General features: G+C 27.8%; 1 protein-coding gene across 2 annotated transcripts; it reads right to left on the minus strand.

The window, feature by feature from the left end:
• Nucleotides 1-442: 442 nt before the first annotated feature.
• On the minus strand, nucleotides 443-17,214 carry LOC106787183 (vacuolar protein sorting-associated protein 13C-like). Of its 2 annotated transcripts, XM_014749325.1 has the most exons (52): nucleotides 16,957-17,209; nucleotides 16,677-16,784; nucleotides 16,427-16,553; nucleotides 15,918-16,080; nucleotides 15,602-15,813; nucleotides 15,350-15,524; nucleotides 14,792-15,270; nucleotides 14,379-14,600; nucleotides 14,186-14,298; nucleotides 13,761-13,969; nucleotides 13,537-13,703; nucleotides 13,343-13,460; nucleotides 12,975-13,271; nucleotides 12,747-12,879; nucleotides 12,437-12,667; nucleotides 12,226-12,365; nucleotides 12,043-12,140; nucleotides 11,783-11,982; nucleotides 11,524-11,703; nucleotides 11,254-11,443; nucleotides 11,013-11,182; nucleotides 10,536-10,919; nucleotides 10,297-10,463; nucleotides 9,950-10,211; nucleotides 9,689-9,752; nucleotides 9,075-9,412; nucleotides 8,851-8,992; nucleotides 8,463-8,761; nucleotides 8,205-8,370; nucleotides 7,912-8,103; nucleotides 7,598-7,842; nucleotides 7,251-7,515; nucleotides 7,006-7,160; nucleotides 6,701-6,903; nucleotides 6,287-6,623; nucleotides 5,783-5,995; nucleotides 5,216-5,692; nucleotides 4,838-5,107; nucleotides 4,410-4,760; nucleotides 4,164-4,343; nucleotides 3,875-4,009; nucleotides 3,655-3,806; nucleotides 3,386-3,554; nucleotides 3,095-3,288; nucleotides 2,713-2,899; nucleotides 2,490-2,627; nucleotides 1,984-2,101; nucleotides 1,716-1,842; nucleotides 1,345-1,411; nucleotides 1,119-1,267; nucleotides 917-1,040; nucleotides 443-663 (listed from the first exon to the last, which is right to left on the minus strand). In XM_014749325.1, the coding sequence occupies exons 1-52, from the start codon at nucleotides 17,095-17,097 to the stop codon at nucleotides 523-525; spliced, it is 10,284 nt and encodes a 3,427-aa protein (XP_014604811.1). In that variant the 5' UTR covers nucleotides 17,098-17,209; the 3' UTR covers nucleotides 443-522. The 2 variants fall into 2 exon arrangements, 1 of the variants encoding a protein (XP_014604811.1); XR_001381750.1 differs by lacking the exons at nucleotides 443-663; nucleotides 917-1,040; nucleotides 1,119-1,267; ... (4 more) ...; nucleotides 2,713-2,899; nucleotides 3,655-3,806 and having other exon boundaries at nucleotides 3,182-3,288; nucleotides 16,957-17,214.
• Nucleotides 17,215-17,442: the final 228 nt, after the last annotated feature.

The following is a 17,442-nucleotide window of genomic DNA, read 5'->3' on the forward strand; positions in this document are numbered from 1 at the left end:
AGAGAGAGAGAGAGAAAGAGAGAGAGAGGAAGAGAGAGAGAGAGAGAGAGAGAGAGAGAGAGAGAGGAATGAAGAGGAACAGAGAGAGAAAAAGAAAGGAAGAGAGAGAGAGAGAGAGAGAGAGAGAGAGCAATAGCTTATAAAGATATTTGGATTTAATTTTTAAAAAGTAATTAGAAGATAATAAGTTAAAAAAACAGAACACTTTCCCTGGTCCTGGCTTCTCCCCAACCCCAAAGTATCCTACTCTATAGATATCTACATACGTGTAGCTCTTAAATTATTTACTTTAGTTCGAGTGGAGATGCCTGTAAGTGTAATTTACTAAGACTTTTTGTAAATAAATTATGAAATAAACTAGACGTACTTTATCCAGATGGATATGCAATCTGACTTTAAAAGATATGAAAAAAGAAAGATATGTAGGAAGATGAAGAATAACTTGCATTCATGGTAGAATTTATTATGCCGAACTAATGTAAATATACATTAATTTTTTCTTTTATAGTCAACTTTCATATATTATACATCTTGTTTGGAACAAATACTGCTCTCCATATTTAAAGTTATTGCAGTATTTATTTTGCGACACAGCCATTCTAGGACCTCCAATTCCTTGCTTTCCAAATACCAGTCTACAACGGCTGTTGATGCTTGCTCGTTCTAAAGAAGAACCCACCCCCAAAGAAAGAAATTATTAAAGTGACTTTCGTTGGTTCGTTGCATATATATTATGTGAAAATATTTGGAAGTTTTTTCTTATATTCGTCATAAATTTGAGTTGCATAGGTACATGCGAACTACTGGCACTAATATGCATAAGAATATACGTATCTTCTTTATCTTCTCGTATAAACATAAGAGTGGCTAGGATTTTTTTTTAAATTATTTATAACAAATTCATGATATTGATCACCTTATTTACGTGTAAAACAAGTTTATCCACGACAACAGTTGGCGGAGATAATTGCTTAATGTCGATGGACCATTTGATATTCCACAATCCCCACGCAGCCGCTTTTTCTACCAGGTAAACTCGTCTGACGGATGATGAATTGTTGTATGTAATTTAGTAATTTTGCTATATATATATATTTTCCATTGTAAAATTAACTTACTGTAAAGATATAAGAGCTATTTGTTTTCCATCGTTAGAAAGTATACTATGTGCCCAATAAGTATCATCCATTCGTCTATGATAATCTTTATTTATTAGCTCTAACAGATGCATTCCTTTAGCTTTGTGCGTTGAATATAACTCGACGCCCTGTATAAAAAGATGAATTTAAATCTTTTACGACGCAATTGCAATGCACAATGTATATATTGTACATGCGCACTGACCATGTAAGGGCTGATGAATCGTGGTAAACGAATTCGAGAAATGAATTTACATCCCATTTCCTGTATCCTAAAATATATATTACTTATACATATAGACACATTTTTATGTACACAAGAGTTCAATTATTTTAATTTTTATAAGTTAACAAAATTTAATGCAAAAAGAAAAACAAAGAATTTATATTACAAAAAGACAGAGATAATAATCTCTCTTAACACATTGAGTGCCACGCGGATTTATAAGAAAATTCCCGCCAGGTCACGCGCGCGCTGTTTAAGAGTGAAAAACAGTTAAATGTGTCAGTCACTGATGACTGATGTGGCACTCAACGTGTTAAATGTATAAATAACTAAATATATTATACACTTACCTTTTGATTATGTTCTCTATTATTTTAGGACAAGTTTCTGCGGATGATGCATTTTCTATTTTAAAGAAGGCAGAAAGTTTTTTTCCCAATGTTCTTAAGTAGTATTTTAATTCTTCTCGTTGAAGATCTATGATATATTTGTTATAGTAATTATCAATAAAATTACGTTTACACTAATAGAGTTTATAAATATTTGTAGTAAATATAAGTTATTAATTATTAATTATTTTTTTCTTTCTTTTTTTTTTATAATATATACTATACTTACTATTTGTTGATAAAGAAATTAAGCCGGAAAGTTCTAATTCAATGTCGGTAGAGAAAAAATTATTTATCAAGAACTTGGCTGGGGATATGTCAATACTATGAAAATATAATTCTTTTTCCTATAAAGAATAAAATATATAATCTTCCCACGAAAAAAAAAACAAGTGATGTTTATATTAATGCTTTATCTTTCTTTTTTATAGTTTATAGCAGGGCTTCTCAAAGTATGAACCGCAAACTCCGACGACTTCATACGGAATCACGTAACTAAATTTTAGGGGTCGCAAAAATTGTAGTAAAACTACCAAATTGGATGCGAATCGACCGAAAATTAAATTAAACACCAGTTTAACACAACACTACGCGTATGGTATATCCGTGAATTTATGATAGCAAAAGAGAAGATAGTATATAGTTTACACCCTGGATCGCGAAAATATTTCCTCCGGTAAACGGGAATTGCCAAGTGAAAAAGTTTGAGAAGGCCTGGTTTACAGTATTTAATACCTTAGAACGTTGATTATGTGATTCACAATTGTTTAAGTTAATAAACGATGGAATCACACTATCAGCAGTAGCGTGTCCCAAAAGACATGCAATGTCATGAGACAATTTTACGGAAATTTCTTCTCCGCATATTAATATCTATCAAAAATATTTAGTATTATCTAGCTGATAATCATAATATAAAAAAATGAAATAAAATTATTAACAATACTTTGTTACTCACCGAATCTGGATCATAAAAATTACTATTTGGAGATCTAAAATTGTAACCATATTGATTTCCTAGCACAGTAATAGAATGGATCAAAACTTGATATTGTTGCATAAATTGAACCGTATAATTTCGTGATATTTCCAATAGTAAGTGTTTAATACTGGTTGTAGTAAAATATTTCTCATAACATGGGAATCTAATAACAAAGAAATAAAAATAAAAGATCTTTCATTAGTAAATACATTGATCAAGTTTAACATGTTAAACGCCACGCCAGTCATGGCTGAGAGATCATCATGGTCTAAATGGAAAGCTCAACAAAAATAGGCTTGACGCTTAACGTGTTAAGAAATGGAAGACTATAATAAAATATGAACTTAATAATACAAACTTAAATTCAGCATGTTTTTCGAAAGATCCATTTTCTGCATATTCGAAAATATATTTAATAATATTATGATAATCTGTCAGGTCACTAGAATTATATATTTTAGGTCCCTCTGTATTAGCTAATAATTTTAAAGATATTACGATCGGAGAGATATACATATATTCAATTATAGCGGTTTTGTTACGCCGTAAAGTCTACAATGAAAATTTGTGTTATTTATGATCATTTGTTAACGATATATAATAAGGTGCTAAGAGAAACAAGAAATGAAATAAAAATACGTTTACGTACGTCAATATTTTTGTGATGAGTATGTATGTGGACATTGGAAACATCTTTTCTAAGTTTTGCTGCTATGGAATACTTAGTTTCAGTTGTTTTTGGAATTAAATTAACTAAGGACAAAGCGACTTCTTCTTGAAGATTAATATTAAATATTCTCAATATGACGCTTATACCCCTATGAAGAAAATGTTCAATACATGAATTCATTTATAAAAGAATTAATTAGATCAATGTACGGTCTATATTCGAATAGCAACATTTTTATATGTACGCACTTATAAATTGTTTTATGTAGCTTTTTCTGTTTTAACAAAATAAATTCTAAACAATGCTTCGATTTATGATTGCCCATAAAATTAGTCATACTTTTTTCTAAGTTGCAGTGTAGAATAACAGGGAAAGTGACATTATTGAGTTGATTATCTATCTGAATATAAAAAAACAATTTTTAAAATTATCATTATAGTCGTAAAAAAAGCATCGCAATCGAAGTACCTGTATTCGATGAATGTAACTTTGCATATACGTCATTGTTATCGATTGTCTGCAATGTATCCAAATTCCGGGTGAATATGTTCTGCGTAATTTTCCAAAAAATGGTTTTGTCATATGCATTTTTTCAAGATCAACCTAGGACGGTGATGATAAAATAATAGAAAAGTTAGTTGTATATACGTAGTGCGTATATATATTTATATATATAGTTATATATATATATATATATATATACGCATATATATAATGTAATATTCTTAATAATGAAAACTTCATAGTACAGACTTACGTCAATAAAGTTATCCAATTGTGTTCTTTTGAAGGAATTTATATATTTATTTTCCAGCCAAGCACTTAATTCAAGCGATAATGTTTTCCACTTTTTTCCAAAGCAAAGTTCCCAACACGCGGAAGAATCGCTTATACTTCCATATAGAAATTCTTTACTTTTCTCATTGCATTTTAAAATCTATGTTAAAATATTTATTACATTTATGTAATAGTAATAATTTATTTATTTTTTAAAATTACTTACAACGCTAACTCCGACGCCTGCGACCGATAGAAATATTTCTCGTTTACTAATTTCTGGTTCAATAATACTCCGTGCTTTTAAAAATATATTTTCATCTTCAGTGAACAATAAGATACGTTGCGTCCCTTCCATATAGCTTACCCAATAAATAGTAATCTTATCTTTTCGGACTTGCCCTAGTCTAGATTGTTCTGTTTCAGAATTATCATTTTTATTATCATTGGTACTAATATTTATTTTCTCTTGCGAATAGGACAATCTTGTATGTAAGAGGGACTTAGCAGTAGATACAGTGCAACCGTCTCTGCATTCGACGGTAATAAAAGGTACAACTTCTTGTTCGAAACCATCCTACATATAATATAAATATAATATAATATTAACACCAATAAATTACACTATTAAAAAATCTTAATAATAGTATTTACGGTATCAAATCGAGCTTTATAGCTAGATTTTTTATTATTGTAAATATTCCACATTAGTTCTCTTGGCATACTCGGATCATCCCAAGTATAGAGTATACTTTGAAATGGATTTAACAAGGTCACTTGTCCAGAATTTATTTGATTGATTTTTAGAAATAGTTCGCTACAAAGATTATCTACCCTTACTGGTACATCTCCAATCATATATTTTCGAAATACAATGTAATATGGAGTATTTGCACCACCTTCGATTTCTATGCATAGAGCTGACTATAAAAACAAAGTTAAACATAGCATATATTTACGTCATTCATTCATAAATTCATTTAATTAATCTATTTTTTAATCAAATTTGTTAATAAATATTAATATACTTACACCATTATCCATTCTTAATACAGTTTTACCAGTTTGTGTAATATTAAAATGCTGTGAATCTAACTGACTATGTTTCCATTTAACTCTCATTTGTAAAGATTCTGTAACCGGCCAAAATGGTATCTCTTGTCCTGGTAACAAATCATTCCATAAATCAGCATTATCATTTTCTTCCATAAATCTTAGGGCCTTTTTTGTTTTATTATGAACAAAAAAATATGGTAAGAAGATAATAATTTTGGTGAACAACGGAGATAAACGTGAGTTATCTATCTCCGCTAATATTCGATATTTTCTTCCACGTTCGATATCCTTGCAAACAATTAGAGACATAGAATTAATTCCGTTTAAAATAAATGGCAGGGACCATTCAGATTGATGCGCTCTTAATCTAATAGTATCTTTTTTATTATTTTTTTGCGACAAAACTAATAATTCTTCTTCTGGAATCTCGTAGGATAAATTTAAATGACATTCCTAAAAATATATAATAATTAACGTAATTATAAAATAAATTTTTTTCTATAATAAAAAGAATTATAAATTACGTAAATATAAAATGTTTACCTGTATGAATAATGGTAAACCAGTTTTATTAACTATCCAATATTGAGCATGAATGATAATATACCAGCTTTTACTTTTACACAGTTCAACATGTATTATAAATGGTTTTCCTAAATACGATTCATTGTCCGTACTCATTAATACAAATTTTCTCTCCAAATTCATATTGACTTTTATAGTTCCACTCCATTGAGCACCCAAATAATTTTGAATCTATATAAAATGTACGATAGCATAAATATGGATATTTTAAGAACGTATGTACGGCGAGTAACTTTAATATTCGGACACCACAATATTTTTATTTTAGCATATTATAATTTTCTTTGTAACAAAATTATTTTTACTGATTTTAATATTTTATATGTATATATATATATATATATATATTTTTTTTCTAAGTATATTCATAACAAAATTATAATGCAGCAAAATTCTAACTTTGTAGCGTTCGGATATTACAGTAATTTACAGTAAATTATTTAATTTTATAATTATACATGCCTTAAAATGGAATTGTATATCACCTGTACACATCAACGAGTGCACATTCACTTTATCACCTGGTTCAATTTTTACTTCATAATTTATAGAAGGTATTCCAATATCAATAACAAAAGGTAACTGGTTATTGAGTATAAGAGGTGGAATAATATTTATTAAATAATTTGGTACTCTGCAGTCTTGTGGTATTGCCATTGGAAATTCGGTACCCACTACTTTTATGCAAAATACACTTTGATTTTCATTATTCTTTAATTTACAAAACACATCTTTGCTAGTATCAGTTATTATATTTAGTTCCTTCCAAAAAATACCTTCCTCGCTAATCTGATAATTTCTACAATAGGTTTTATACTAGTTTATATTTTCTGACAAAATTTTTAATTTTGATAATATAAAAACTCAACTACTTACTCCAAATATGCTGGTTCTACATAAATAGGAAAATGGTATGCAATATAAAGCGGAACATTGTAAATACAGTCAGGTTCAATAATCCCCATTCTTATATTGTCGTCGAAAGGATTTATAGCTTCTCCAATATCCGCTAATTGTAATGTTTCTGCCAATTGTTTTTTATAATAAAGAGCTAAAGCATATGACGTTTCATTTCTAATCTGTAACAAGCAAACAACATATAAACAAAAATACATTAATTAATTTTGTACGTTATTGTAATATTTATAATTCAATAACAATAATACTCTTTTTAAATTTACCTGGAGAGGTGATCTAATCGAAATGGTACGTTGTAAATTTTTATCAATAGTCGTATCTACAATTAAATAATACTCCACGTTTTGTTTGACTGGTCGAAGTGGAATGAATTTACAACCTTGTCTTTTCGGGCAATATATTGAAATATCTTTAAAACCTAAAATAACAAAAACAATATATACATAAAAAATATTTAATATTATTTTTTTTTTTTAATATTTAAATAATATAAAACTTTTGTATTTACCTTCGATAATAATATGCAATACTTCGCCAGTGATCATTTTATATAAACAAATAGGAGATTCGTTATAAATAATATTTTGCGTGAAAAGAGGATAATTCAATGGATTATCTTCAAAATCAATTAACCCGTTTTCATTGGTAATCCATTGCGGGCTCGTGCTACGCGACATATTCTCAGCATCAGGTGTGTTTGGTGTACTTGGGGGAGAGTCATCACAATGATAGTTTCTTGCGGTAAGAATTCGTGTAGTCATTTTTCCATCGACCTAAATAATAGAAAGTGAAATCAAAGTTATATATAATATGAATTATAGATAAACGATATAAATATATTCACTTATAATTTACCTGTTCTTGAACAAGCAGTTCTACTCTACTAGCATGACCAATATTATTTTGCAAATTTATTTCACTTATATTTGTAGGTATTATAGGCATACCATTCTTCACCTCTACAAATGCATCTATAATCATATTCATAATTGCAAGATTACTCGGTGTAATCGTAAAATTAATAACATCTTCAGTAGATATTATGATATACGTTGCTGTTGTTTGTCCCATTTTGATCTGTGCATCGTTAACAGGACTTGCTAAAAACATAATATTTAATTGCACCAGTACTATTTATATGTTAACAATAATTCATAAATAATATATACATGATTCAACGTTACTGGTCGATGGTAGATCTAAGCCGTCGTCTTCATTCGTACTCGAATCAATTGAATCACTATCTTCATCTTCGCTACTTTCGTTACTGAATAAATAGTTTGTAGATTTGGTTAATTTTTTTCCATTTTCATCGTCATCCGTGTCGGAGTCTTCGTCATATCCAGGAAATATTTTCATTCCTAAATATATCGTGTATAAAGAAGATTGAAAAAAGGGAAGTGTACTGACAACAAACAATTATATATTTATGATTATATTTTTCATTATTATTTTCTAATACCATTCATTTGTAAAGAGACTGTATGCTCCGGGTTGATAAACACCATATCCATAGAGTCCTCTTCATTATTATTTATATTTTTTTTCTTTTTTATTGTATCTTCATTTGTACGCTGCCATGGATCTGTCCAATTAGAATCAATAATGCATGATTCTCCGTTATACATCTAATAAAAATATTAAAATAGAGAATGTTTATTTAAATGTTCGTCATAATTATTATATACAAATATAAATATTTGTTATTAAATATTTTTACTTTTATAGTCAATATCCAGGGATTATACTTAATACCATCTTTGGTACATAGTTCAATAAATGGTTCCCAAACTTTATGATCGATGTCGTAACAAAACGCGTGAACGTTTAATTTAGATTCTAAATGAAAATTTTTGGAGCAATCGATGTTAATGTCAATAACAGTTTCTATTCGTACCATAGGAACTTTTTCTTTACTCGTTTCCATTTCTATTAATATATATACCGGTATTGGCTTTAAACAAAAAGTTATATCTTGATTGTTATATTCGTGTAGCAGTTCTATATTTCCCAATAATTCTACATATTAAAAAAATGTATCGTATTATAAAAATGATACATATTTTATCAATACGTGGGTTATAATCAATGTTTACAGAAATATTTACCATTTTCAACTTTTTTGTAAGGTATACTAGATATATTTTTGGGTGACCATAAATCAGTATGTTGATTTAAATCATTTCCAGTAGTTCTATCTTCAAATTTTAAGCCAATATTTGTTATAAAACCCAAAGCTTCATTGGTTATCTACAAGCGTCAATGTTTATATATAATTTTATACAAGTTTCATTCGCGTGTAAATAACACATGTCTTGATGAAAATACTTACGTCTACAAAAGTATGCATGATTCCAGGAGAAAGGTGAATATAAACAGGACTTACAGAGATTACAAGGTCCATAGTATGATTTAGCAATTCTTCTTTTTTGCAAATTTCAACATCACATGGACGAAGCAACCAATGTGGCGATTGACGAAGATATGTTCCTTGACTTGTACTTTTAGCACGAATATTCGTAATTGTACAAACTATTGAAGAAAGACAATTATGGCTACTACTCTCTATTATTATTTCTGCTTGAAATAATATTATATGCGTATTATTTGACTTCAAATCCCCAAATAGTAAAATTTCTGGCTTTTGTATTCGTACGGATACTGCAACATCTGAACATTAGTACAAATAAATTGAACGAATGTCACCAAATATTATAAATATAAATGAAAACATCAGACAACAGTAAATGAATAACTAATTTATATTAAATATAATAAGCCTATATATATATATACATATGTAACAGTAAAATATTTAACTGAATAATTTTTAAATGAAATTAAATTAAAAATACTTGCATAAAAAGAATAATAAAAATATGAATTTGTTATCACTTGTTATTGTATTCAATACATTATTTCATCAATAATCGACTGATTAAATACCTGGTTGTTCCTTGCAATATAGCTCATAATTTACATTATTAGATCCTGTTGTAATATCATTGATCTTGATTTATAATAAATAGATTTGAAAAAATGTAATTATATATATAATAATAATTGTTAATAGTAAACATCCTATATGACAGGGTTTCTCAAAGTGTAAGTTGCAACGTTGTCGCGTAACTAAAGAGGATCGCCAAGTGGAAAAGTTTGAGAAGACCTGTTATATAGTATACTGAATAATATGCTGTATAATCTTACATATGTGCTACTATTGTTTTCATATCCATGATTGATAATGCCTCCTTCAATTTGGTCATGCGGTAAGGCATCCAGAAAATATCGTACAAGATGAAATAAGAATGATATTGACAAATTAATTCTTGTTTCTTGAATAAGAATATTCAAACATTTATCACCCGTTGGTGCTTGATTATACGTTATATCAACTATTGGCGATAACGAAACAGAAATGCACGAATCAACATTTAATCCTATTAATTTAGCTGGGGATTGAATAATTCTGAAATACAAAATTCGTTATTTACAACATATCTAATAGACATTATCCATTATAAATTCATCGGAATTAAATGAAAAACACATACTTTTTAATAATGAAAGAATCTTTACGCGTATCTTGTAAAATGATGCTTTGCAGAGAGAATTTCATCTGTAAACTATTATCGCTATAAAAATCAAATGTATTGATTATTTCTCCAAAATTTAATTTACATAAACCATGGTTTAAATCTCGTACAGGTGAACTCAACACCTAAAAAATTAAGAAATACATAAATATGATTACAAAAGCTAATATATGATATTTTATATCAAATTTAAATACTTCGTCCGAATCTAAAAATAAATTTAATTGTATTCCGTCCAAAGTCAGATTTATATTTATTTCGCATAAATTGGCTTCATTCTGAGCCAGAAAAACTTCTAATTTTTTAACCATCGCATTTTCGGTATTAACGCTCTCCGAGGATTTGTCTACCATGAAAAATCTTTTATTTTCACATTTTCTTTGAGATAAAATTACTTTGGATATGTTTTCTTTCCATACGGACATTATGGATTGTAAATCTCTTTGACTAAGATTTATGCATACAAAATCTATAGATCCATGCATTTTAAAGAGTCCAAATGTTTCATATTCCATTATAGTATGATATTCTGTTTTTCTTTTTATATCAAAATGAATATAAACAGGTTCAATAATAGGTTCCTATAATAAAAATAATAATAATATTAATAATAATAATAATATATATTTTAATCTTATATTATTTAAATATAATATTAAAATTGTTATACTTACTTGAACTTCTAAATCTCTGCTTAATGTCATAATAGCTCTAGACAAAGTCATCGATTTCAATTTTAATAGAATATTATCCATTATTATGTGATTCCCATCAATGGAATGATTTTTAACTGTTTGAGTCGTTAGATCAACTTTTTTGAAAAAATTTTCAACGGATAGTATACCTAAAATAATATTATATGCCAAGATATTACAATAAATTCGAATTAATTAAATATTTATATTCAAAACATACCTGTATCAAAAACTATCAGATTTGCGATGTCTTTTTTTTGCGGTAGAAGAAATGTAGGTCCTTGTATGTCAATAAAAATATGCAATTTAATAGCATTCCTTTTAAATTCTTCAACATAGGCTATACATTTTTTTTTCAAGTATATCATTAATTGCGTCAAAAAGGATGAAGCAAATGGCACTAAGAAGTACTGTTAATAATAAAAGAATAATCATTATCATTAATTACTTGAAATAATTGTAAATATTATCATTAATATTCAATTCTTACGTGTAAGTCTTGTAGTATCTTTGTAATCAACACGCAATTAATTCGTCCGATAGATAATTTAAATGTTCCATGTGACATAACATCGTCCTGATTCGTATCAATGTCAGAACATACGTACAACTTCGGAGTGTGCCTCACATATTTCAAATCTAAAACTTTATCTTCATCGGTTGTTAATATCTTGAAACAAAAGGTGTACATCATTATTTTAATATAATAGAAAAATAAAATATTATAATGTATAAATAAAATTAATTACTTTAGCATAGAGCGTTTCTTCGTTCAAATCTTCGACGAGTAGATTTCTTAGATAAACACGAAAGACCATTCTTTCATTGGCAATGTAGATACAATCATTTTCAATACCTAATATCTCAATTTTCATTAAATCTGTGTCCTTGTCGCATAGTCGAACGGTTAATGTACCAATTCTTGCCGAGTAATTGAGCTTAATTGCACCTATATATAAACAGTTGAAGATAATTCATTTATCTTTATAAACATATTTGTAGTTTTTACCTGGAGGAATGGGTGGATCGTGATCGTTCTTTTCCCATTCAATAATTTCTAAACATAGTTTCTTCATACACTCGAATAAAAGAGTTCCGCAAAATATTCTAAAATAAACGTAAGTTTTAAATTAAAAATACATATACATATATTCAAAATAAATAATAGTAAAAAAAAGATAATTATGCGTACTGATTAATATTCTTCCAAAATTTTTTTACTTTCAACAACGCAGGTCTATGAAGAATAATGTTCGTGTTCAAAAGCTTTATAAGCAACAATCTTTCAATATTTTTAAAAACCCCTTTAAAATCTGGACAATCTGATCTGACCTAAAGATTAAAAAATCTTTTCAAAATAATATTCGACATGAAAAAATAAATGGAAAACATTGAAGATATACCTTGCGATATGATAAATCAAAAACTTGTTCACATTTGCCTGTTGATATAAATTCCAAATACGATCCAGTAATATCCGCATTTGTTTGATCGAGCAAAATTATAGAATCTATCATAAATTGAATTGCAAATCCATACTCCATTATACCAATTTCAGTTGATACTTTACGTAATCTTAAATTTAAATACGGTTCTTCTCTAGTTTCATTCATATATCCCACATGAATGGAAAGCTAAATTTTAAGCATAATATATTAATTATTATAAGATAAAATTGAATGAATGCAAATGAATATAAATAGAAACGCTAACTTCTCCAATGGCAAATCTTATGAGAAAATTCATATGATTATACGGAGACACGTTTTCATCAAAACCGTACAAATTAATAGCTTTAGATAATAATTCCAAATCTTCTTCACTGATTTCCGAAGATACGACGCTTCTGTTAAATTGATTAATACATTTATCAAAATATTAATAAACAATAAATAAATACTTAATATAATAAATGAAAACAAAATTTGTTTGTTTTATTACCTATCAAGCCTTGGTACGTTATTAATCAAAAGTTCTTGCATAACACGATCAAACTTTTTTTGTGCTTTGGTAACAGTCGGTAGACATATACTATTCTGTATTCGCTTGAGTTTTTTTAACGATAAAACAAATATATTACTTTTTGTCTTAGGACTTATTTGTTCCATAAACGTCTGATATTTCTTAGTATAATTCCAACAAAATATAGATAAAGTATTTAAAAAATACGTTATCAATTGTATTTTATTTTCCGATACGTTGATTTTCAAGCGTTGTACAGTTACGTTGAGTTTCGCTCTAGGAAAAATATCAAAGATTGAAATATGTTTTATTTAAAATGTATTTTTAATGAACTTATTAAGGACTACCTTGGTAATTGACGATATTCAGGTTTGATACTATACGAAATAGTAGTTTTTGCTTCCATTTTAGATACGAAGTGATATTCTGAATCTTCTTGTTTTCTAGCAGCCCGCCAATCGTCTCCTGAATAAGAATGAAAGAAAATAAAAATAAGAGAGAAAGAAAGAATTTCTTCAAGAGAACTTTACTTTTTACAAACCTGAATGACAACAAAGAATTTGTCCTCCTTTAAATTCAATATGAAGTCTGTCATAAAGTGACACGTCTAATTCCATAAGCGTAGCATCTTCTAATTGCAAATTAGTTGCTTGCAATTCGTTTACCAACGATATATCACCGAAATCCAAAATCATTAAATGTCCTTCTCTGTAATATAAAATTTTAATCAAATTGCAATTAAATATGCTCTTAGATTTAATTTACCTTTGTATAGATCCGTGTTCGGGAAATACAATATAGGGCCCACCGATATCAATTTTGATAGTTATTCGAAATTCTTGCGATGTAATGCTATCTATGAAACTGAGAAATTTCTTAACACCATTATTACATAGTTTGTATGACCAAGAAAGAGTATTTTCGATATAAGGATTGCCTAATTTAAAAAAATTAATAATTTCCATCACTGCATACTGGAAATTATATAAATAACAGTGTTATTGTATAATACGACATTTTGTTTATATATGTACATAGTGTTTCAAAATATGTGGGCATAACTTCAGGAGTGATGTTTCAGGGCACTAAAATAAAATAAAAAGTTCATATTATATATTTGCCACCCTTAAAGTTATGCCCACATATTTTGGAACACACTTGTATATAGATTGGAAATGTTTTGTAATTACATGATGATAAATAACTTCGATAGTTTCTAATTTGATCGATAGATCAAAACTGGGATCTATGTCTTTTCTTTTTTTTTCAAAATCTAAAGCCAAAAAATTGGTCGACACATTTCCTGTAAAAAAACAATTTTATTGTAGTTAATTTGAGGGATTATTAAATTTTAATCATTTTAATATGAATATATGTCATTACCTGTTAAAACATTATCAACGATGGTTAAAGGAACTAGATCACCCTCCTGCGAAACTCCTTCGATTACACAACTTTCTGCTCTGGCAGAAACTTTAAACGCCGATAGTTTTGGTGCTGTCTCAACACTTGTTAGAAATTGCGTGACAGTAGCTACAAGTACTTCCTTGTTTTTGCTCAGTAAGCTCAATGAAAAATTGGCCAAAGTAAAATTGTATTTGTAATCTGAAATATGGATAATACTTTTGTTCAGATAAGGTGTTTTAATTAAATATTGGAAATAATTGTAGTGTTATGAATCAAATGAATTTATTATACATTACGAAAATGAAATAAATAATTAAAAAAGAAGTTTATAATACGAACATGTTAAGTGTTCCAGCAAGTAAAGTAGAATATATTATCATTGATCATACCAATTGGCCTTGACAATTTCTCCAAGTTTATTTTTGCATTTGGACCGTTATCGATTAAATTGTAGAACGTCCTTCTCTTATCCTGATCGACGGATTGCGCTTTATCTTGTGACTTATTTTCATTTGACGACACAACTTCTTCATCTTTGATCGCTGCGTCTTCTTTCGACGATTCGTGAGATTGTTTTATTTTTTTATTTCTTAATTCCTGCCTGGCATGTTCGCGCGCTATCACTATATTCACAATCGTCAAATTATCCTCGAACTTTTGCATATCTAATTTCAATTCTGTATCGTTTGGTTGTAATAATATTTGGTTATACATTTCTTTATATTTTTTATAATTTTTCCTATGCTTCGCTATATTTTGCCAAACATATGGTTTAACGTATTGATCTAGAACAGAATTATACGCATATTTCCACCACGACGAGGGATTCTCATGGATTTTATTCTGAGGTCGATATTTTCTGTGAGGTCTGCAATATTAAATAATTAAAATATTTACAACAAAATATTTCGAACGGTAATATAACAAAATAATCTGCGAGTATGTACCTATTTATAGTTGCTCTTTGTAAAGAATCGTACAGATGGCAAAATGTAATATATTGCATTTCTGAAATTTGCATTGCCACGTCTTGGAGAACGAGATCGATTAAAATCCGTGAAGTTTGAACATCGCTGCCCTTATGTATAATTATTTTAATCTTAGCTGTAAACGGCTTTAACACTGTAAACAATAAAAAAAATACATGAATGCCTCATGCAAATATTAATTTTAATTGTTTTTTTGCTTTTAATACATACAAAATTGAAATTCTTTATTTCTCATGCCAAAAGTTTGAAGTGATTTAAGCATTGTTCCCTTCCATGCGAGAAAACTAGCAAAATCCCATTTAGATGGACAATTTTGTAGAGATGATTCTGTATCGTGATCCATATAAATACTAAGAGACTCCGCTCGCACCAATTGATAAAGGGTTTGCGAATTAGTCGAGTATATTCCTGGTTTCCATTTACTAAAATATTAAATAATCTGATTGTTTCATAAGTATCATATCATATACATTTTTTAGCAAATTAATTATTTGTTCACTTATAAAATTAAAATTAACATGCTTACTTATTTGTTGTTGTCATAGATATACTTTGTATACAAATACCACAAGCAGATAAAGAACTAGAGAATAGTTTTTCTTCATATCTAATATGTATGTTATTTATTGTAATCTGAAAATTTCTCATAATCGATGTCACTATGCCGTCAAAAAAATTTAAGGGCAACCCTAAAAAAAAGTATAAAAGAAATAATTTTTTTTTTTAATTACATAAATAATATTTATACATTTGTTAGTTAATTTAAATTATAAATTATTTTTATTTAAATGGATATCTAAAAGAAGGACCTATGTCAAGGCTTCTCAAACTATGAGTGTTACTTGTATAGCATGTGTTTGTGAGTTTATGATAGTGAAAGAGAAGATAGTATAAAGTCTATAACCAGAATCGTGAAAATATTTACTCATTGTCAGATAAAGAAGTTAGAACAGTTTAAATTCTAACCTTCTTTCAAATACCTATTCATTTATATAATTTAAATTCGTAAAAAATATTTTCTTTTTAATTAATTACCAGCAGTAAATGCTTTATCATCCTCGAGATCTTCTAAGATTTTCTTTTTTTCGGCTCTTAATAATTTCTTTTGTAATTCCATATTATATTGACCATATAGAATAGGAACAGCTACTATAAATATATCCTTAAACAAAATCAATTGTTTTATTTCTATTTGAATATATAAGAATATACATAATGGAATAATAAATATCTTTTTTTTTTATAAACAAAAAATTAAATTTTATATTTATTTTCATGTAATTACCTCTACATGTATGACAACTGGTTGTGAAAGCAATCCAGTCCATGGTATCTTCAAAATGATTTTTCCTATTAAACCAGCCTCTACTCTTATAGGCAATCCAAGTTGATACTAAAAATATAAATAATTAAATTTATAATTGTTTCTAATCATAATACATAAAATAAATAACGCGAATAATTTTTTACAAATAAATAAATATAAATAAAAATAAAAAATAATATTTATTAATTATGAATGTATTGATATGAATAAACAGTAATATAAAAATAGGTAATTATACCAAGGCTTCGGGTTTTAATTTAAGATCAGTTAGACATGTGTCGCCAGAAAAAATACCGATATTAAATCGTTCAGTGTCTAAGTCCTCAACATATCGACCCAAAAAACGATTTAAAAACGCTGCTATAGCACCCTCGAACATTCTTATTATTAATGATTTAATTAGATCTCTTATTTCACTTAAACAACCACCTTATAACAATTCATTATAACCTCGAGACAAGTAGTAACTGGTATAATGCAATACGGTCAGGCGCAGAAATGACACGTCTTTATTGATTTTTTCTGTATGCAGCATCTTATTATTCTTTCGTCTAATATGCATTTTTTTCATATGAATATAATAAATATTTTCTTAAAAAAAACAAAAAAAGATCCATATATCAAAATTATTTTATATATAAGAAATATTATACTATAAGCATCTGACGGATTTAGTTACGCGCTCAAAAAAATTGAATTTAAAATTATTTATGATAAAAAAATT

The sequence above is a fragment of the Polistes canadensis genome, unplaced genomic scaffold (genome assembly GCF_001313835.1).
Source record: "Polistes canadensis isolate GaletaPanama2010 unplaced genomic scaffold, ASM131383v1 scaffold_95, whole genome shotgun sequence".
NCBI classification, from domain to species: domain Eukaryota; kingdom Metazoa; phylum Arthropoda; class Insecta; order Hymenoptera; family Vespidae; genus Polistes; species Polistes canadensis.

What these genes read in the sequence shown, in the direction of transcription:
- LOC106787183 (XM_014749325.1), bottom strand. Translation starts at nt 17,097, where the DNA reads ATGTTCGAGGGTGCTATAGCAGCGTTTTTAAATCGTTTTTTGGGTCGA. An exon ending in CGTTGATAATGTTTTAACAG is followed by an intron (nt 14,299 to 14,378) that starts GTAATGACATAT and finishes GTTTTTTTACAG; the next exon opens with GAAATGTGTCGACCAATTTT. An exon ending in GATTCTTTCATTATTAAAAA is followed by an intron (nt 10,212 to 10,296) that starts GTATGTGTTTTT and finishes TTTGTATTTCAG; the next exon opens with AATTATTCAATCCCCAGCTA.